We start from the raw sequence: 4835 nt of genomic DNA, 5'->3' as shown, positions 1-4835 counted from the left end.
ACAACTGGTTGAGAGTTTTCTTTCTAGACTCAAGAACTAGAAGAGGGGTGAATTTTATTGCCTTAATTAAGACACATAGCTCCCTCCTCATGATTTCTTATTGAGCTTCTGATCTGGGCCATAACAGACCTGAGAGCATCCAGGGACTTTGCCACTGCTGTGCTGACCTACATCACCATGGATTACCAATAATAGGATTTGCCACTCAGAAGCTTGGACTATAGTTATTCAAAACTTGAAGGTAGTTTCTTACAGAGGAGTATGGCTTCAGTTTCTCACTATTGCCTGGTAGTTCTGGTCTTTCTGGATTCACAAGCAGCTCAGCCATCCTGTCTGCCAGGATGCATTTGCTCAGAAGACAGTTTTGGCAGGTGCGCTGTGATAACAAGATGCCAGAAGGTTGTAGGGGATGGGTTTTCTTTGGGGAAGTTGTGAAGTGGGAACAGGTCTAGATTTGGCAGAAAATCAAATCTCTAGTTGGTGCTGAACTTTAGAGAACTGTGCACTTTTACCAAAATGGGTCTCTTTTATTTCAAGTGAATAACATATATATATATATATATATATATATATATATATATAATTTCTTTTAATTCATGCATCTAATGGCAGAATAAACCTGATCTCTCTTCCCTGATGTTCATCTTAAAGCTTTTGTCATTTCTTGTACAGGGCTCTGCAATGCACATCTATCTCTTTGGGAAAGATCTCAAAGAAACTTCCTGAAGAGTTAAAGCAGTTGAGAATTGAAAATTCACCCTTATTCGAACTGTCCCGAGGGTCCTTCATCAACATGAGCACGTTGGAATACCTTTGGCTTAATTTTAACAATGTCACTGTGATACACCTAGGAGCCCTGGAGCACCTGTCAGAACTGAAAGAACTGAGACTGGAGGGGAACAAACTCCGCTCAGTACCATGGACAGCATTCCAAGCCACCCCTCTTCTGAGGGTCTTGGATCTCAAACATAACAGGATTGATGTGCTCCCTGAGCTGGCTCTTCAGTTCTTGGTCAACCTGACTTACCTTGACCTATCCTCCAATAGGCTTACAGTTGTATCCAAGAGTGTCTTCTTGAACTGGCTGGCCTACCAGAAACCCAATCAGCCTGGCTATGGAGCCAAGATTCACTCCAGCTTGGTGCTGGCACTGCATGACAACCCCTGGCTATGTGACTGTCGCCTGAGGGGACTTGTCCAATTTGTAAAGTCCATCAGCATCCCGGTCATCCTGGTGAATTCTTACCTGATGTGTCAACACCCTCTCTCAAAAGCAGGGCAGCTTTTTCATGAAACTGAGCTCAGTGTTTGCATGAAGCCACAGATCTCAACCTCCAATGCCAGTGTCATCATCCCGATGGGACAAAATGTGACCCTGAGATGCCTGGCACAGGCCAGCCCCTCACCAACCATTGCATGGACTTATCCTCTGAGCATGTGGAGAGAATTTGATGGTAAGCCACAGGGACCCTCTCAATGTGTCTTGGGGAAGACTGAGGTCTACAGCAACCCTATTCTCAACAGAGAGGTTCTAAACTGGGTCAATCATGAAATAAGGGTGTGCGTAAGATTGGGATAGGCTTGAATTATATTCACAACAGGAAAGTTTCCAAGATAGCATTCCACCATTGACAAGATTTTAAGTGGCTGTATGCAGACCTCCATAGGATATATATACATATGTAACTATGTATTTGAGTTGGCTTAACATATTATATAAATGTTTTAAATTGTATATAAACAAATATATTCTTTGAGAAACTTCTAGATGGAAAATACTACACTACACATTTTTAAATCATAGAATTTCTGACTAGGACTGATTTTAGAGACTCTTTATTACTTATTTCCTAAACTTGCTGGAGCAGACTTATCTGGGGTACTTGTTTGAAATAAGATTTCCAGGCCCCTGCCCTGGAGATTCAGATCTTCTGTGTCCAGGAGAGGACCTGAGAATAATGTATATTAAGAAGGTTCCCTCTTCTCCCCTTTTCCTTTCCACAACTAATTCTTACCTTTGGGCAAAGTTGGGAATTCCTAGATATACACTGAATTTGGCACTTCCCACCACTGGGTTCAGACCTTATTGGCTTGAAGCTGTACTACGGGGACCCTGGGTGAGGAAGTGACCCCCATAGGCCCCACAACTGAAATTCAAACCTGCCTCTCATTTCCTAAAACTCTATGGTCTGCTTTCATACATCAGCTGGAATCACCTTTAAAGCTACCCTGCAGGGTTGGGACATATCACAAGGCCAGAGGTGGCTTCTCTAGGCATATCCTGAAGTCTAGAAGACAACTAGAAATATCTCAGTGAATCTTGAGAAATACAGTCAATAACCCAGATATTTGTTATGCATAGTGAAAACCCATTGGAAGATTTAAAAAATACCTAACTGAACTGTTGACTTTTTCCTAGCATTTTGATCATATCTTATTGGTTTGGGGTTAAATACCAATGTAGGAGAAATGTAGGATTTATTGTTGTAGCATATGTCTTATTTAATGCTTTGAAGTCAGTTTCTTTAGCACCATGTTATATGTATTCTCTCAGTAATAACAACAGCTGACACTGAGCACTTAGTATCAAACTTAGGGAATGGATACCGTTATCATCCTGTTTTACCAATGAGATAACTGAAGCCAAAAGAATCTAAGCAACTTGTCCAAGACCATATACTTAGTAAGAGATAGAACCCAGGCATTTGGCTCCAGACTCTGAGCCTCTCTACATCTGGGAGGTAAAAAAAAAAAAAAAAAAAAAAAAGCATTTCTTGAAGCTCACAGTATCACACAGTGACAAGAGATCTCTCCAAAACCATGCTATTGGCTCAGCAAGGCTTCTGGTAGTTTGGTGGGAGCAGCTAATGAAGTTGATAATGTAGTCTTCATAGGCAGAAGAACAAGGTCACTGCCTCTGATCATTTCTCACAGTGGGCAAGTTGCTTAATCACTCCAATCCTCAAATTCCTATGTGTAAAAATGGGGTACTTACCTTACAGGGGTGCTAAGAAGCAAACATCTGGCACTAAGCCTATGCTTCATAAATGATCACCTCCAGCTCAAAAAAATAACTAGCATTGCCAAAAACTGTTCAGCTTTCTATCAGAGGAATGTCTATCAGGGCTGTTTTTCTCTCTCTCCACCCAGTGTTGACCTCATCTACTGCAGAAGATACTGCTCTGTCGGAGCTGGTCATACCTGCTGCCCACCTGGTGGACAGGGGTAATTACACCTGTGTGGCCTCCAACTCCATCGGCAGGAGCACCCTTGTCATCTCCCTCCAAGTTCAGCCTGCCCAGACACTGCCTGCGCCCCATTCTCCCTTTTCCCCCTTGGATGACAATGCCTATGTTGACCTGAGGGTCGTCAAGCAGACAGTGCATGGGATTTTGCTGGAGTGGTTTGTGGTGTCTAACACCCCTGAGGAGAAATGGTTCACCCTCTACATTGCATCAGATGAAATGCTCAGGAAGGAGGTGGTCCACATTGGCCCCGGAATCAACACATACGGCGTGGAGGACCTCCTTCCCAGCACGAAGTATGAGGCATGCCTCAGCCTGGGGGGCCAGCCCCCACACAGGGGCCGGTGTGTGGTCTTTGTGACGGGCAGAGACCATGGCGAGCTGGAGGAACGGGAGCGCCTCCTGCACATCACAGTGGTCCTGTGTGCTGTGCTGCTGGCAGTGCCTGTGGGAGCCTATGTCTGGGCAGCCCAGGCCTCCTGCAGCTGCAGGGAGTGGGGTCTGCTCTGCTGTCCTCACCGCAGGAAGACTCCCAGGTGCCCCCGGGCAGCGCCACAGCACAGGGACTGCTCCTATAGAGAGCACATAGCTGTCTGTGAGGATGGCCTGGGGCACAGAGACAATGAAGGGGTTGAAGAGAAAGACCAAGAGGAAGACAGGGGCTGAACAGCTCAGGCTGAGGGGCAGAGGGTGGGGAAGCATGGACCTTTAGTCCCTGAACCAACCCTCTGTGGCAGCTCTAGTTGGCTTGACCCATTCATTCAACAGTATTTATTGAGTACCTACTCTGTTCCAGGTACCAAACTTGACACAAGGATCAGGTAGACACAATTCTTCATGGAAGGGATAGCAATGGAGCTTTGTCCTGTCCAATTAATTGTCTTACACATGGTGACTGGAAATCAATAAATGTTATGCTTTCCATCTATATAGCTCTGTAATATTTACACATAACATTTCACATGTGTTATCTTGCTGGGAAAAGGTAAAATTCTACCCCTTTTTACAGGTGAAAATGCTGAAGTCCAGAAAGTTACTTGTGTACACTCACCCTTCTAGCTGCTGGCGGAGGCACCTCCTGACAGAGGCTCTAATTCCATTGTTTCCTCTAAATGTCTTCTCCGCAATATTCTTGTGTCTTCCATTGCTCAGAAAGTACTATTCTTCCTCTTACTGACAAACTCCCAATGAGATCACATAAGTTTCATGTTCCAAAGAATTGCCCTTTGGGGTAAGGAGAGCCTGGTGGGTGATGTGACTCTATTTGTGGGTGTTTGTGTCCTTGTGAGCAGTCCTTGGTGTTCATGAGAGCCTGAACCTTCATGGCACCTGATGGGTGCCAGCAGCACTGAGGGACAAGAAACTGGCTGCAGCTCAGGGCTCATGCTCCAGTGATTGTTAGAAAGTAGAGTTACATTCCTAGAAGAAATAGAATCTATATAAAAATTATATGATTATGTAATTATTATTATTATCATCATTTACAAAGGGAGGCTACAGAATCCTGATTCCCATCTAGTCTATTGCATCCTGCTTTTCAGGCTTAGTTTTTCAGCCCTGTGTCCCTAGCACCTCTGTCCTGAGCACAAC

At 44.5% G+C, this 4835-nt stretch overlaps 1 protein-coding gene across 1 annotated transcript; it reads left to right on the top strand.

Moving 5' to 3' along the window:
• Positions 1-261: 261 nt before the first annotated feature.
• Positions 262-3911, top strand: LRIT2 (leucine rich repeat, Ig-like and transmembrane domains 2). The gene is made up of 3 exons (XM_029915743.1): positions 262-371; positions 673-1454; positions 3151-3911. The coding sequence occupies exons 1-3, from the start codon at positions 262-264 to the stop codon at positions 3909-3911; spliced, it is 1653 nt and encodes a 550-aa protein (XP_029771603.1).
• Positions 3912-4835: the final 924 nt, after the last annotated feature.

The sequence above is a fragment of the Suricata suricatta genome, chromosome 2 (genome assembly GCF_006229205.1).
Source record: "Suricata suricatta isolate VVHF042 chromosome 2, meerkat_22Aug2017_6uvM2_HiC, whole genome shotgun sequence".
Classification (NCBI taxonomy): Eukaryota; Metazoa; Chordata; class Mammalia; order Carnivora; family Herpestidae; genus Suricata; species Suricata suricatta.
This window is presented reverse-complemented; position numbering and strand designations above follow the sequence as displayed.

Bases quoted from the DNA above. Each gene is read 5' to 3' on its own strand.
- LRIT2 (XM_029915743.1), top strand. From the start codon at position 262: ATGGCTTCAGTTTCTCACTATTGCCTGGTAGTTCTGGTCTTTCTGGAT. The intron at 372-672 runs GTGCGCTGTGAT...TTTCTTGTACAG, and splicing joins TCAGAAGACAGTTTTGGCAG to GGCTCTGCAATGCACATCTA. The intron at 1,455-3,150 runs GTAAGCCACAGG...CTCTCCACCCAG, and splicing joins CATGTGGAGAGAATTTGATG to TGTTGACCTCATCTACTGCA.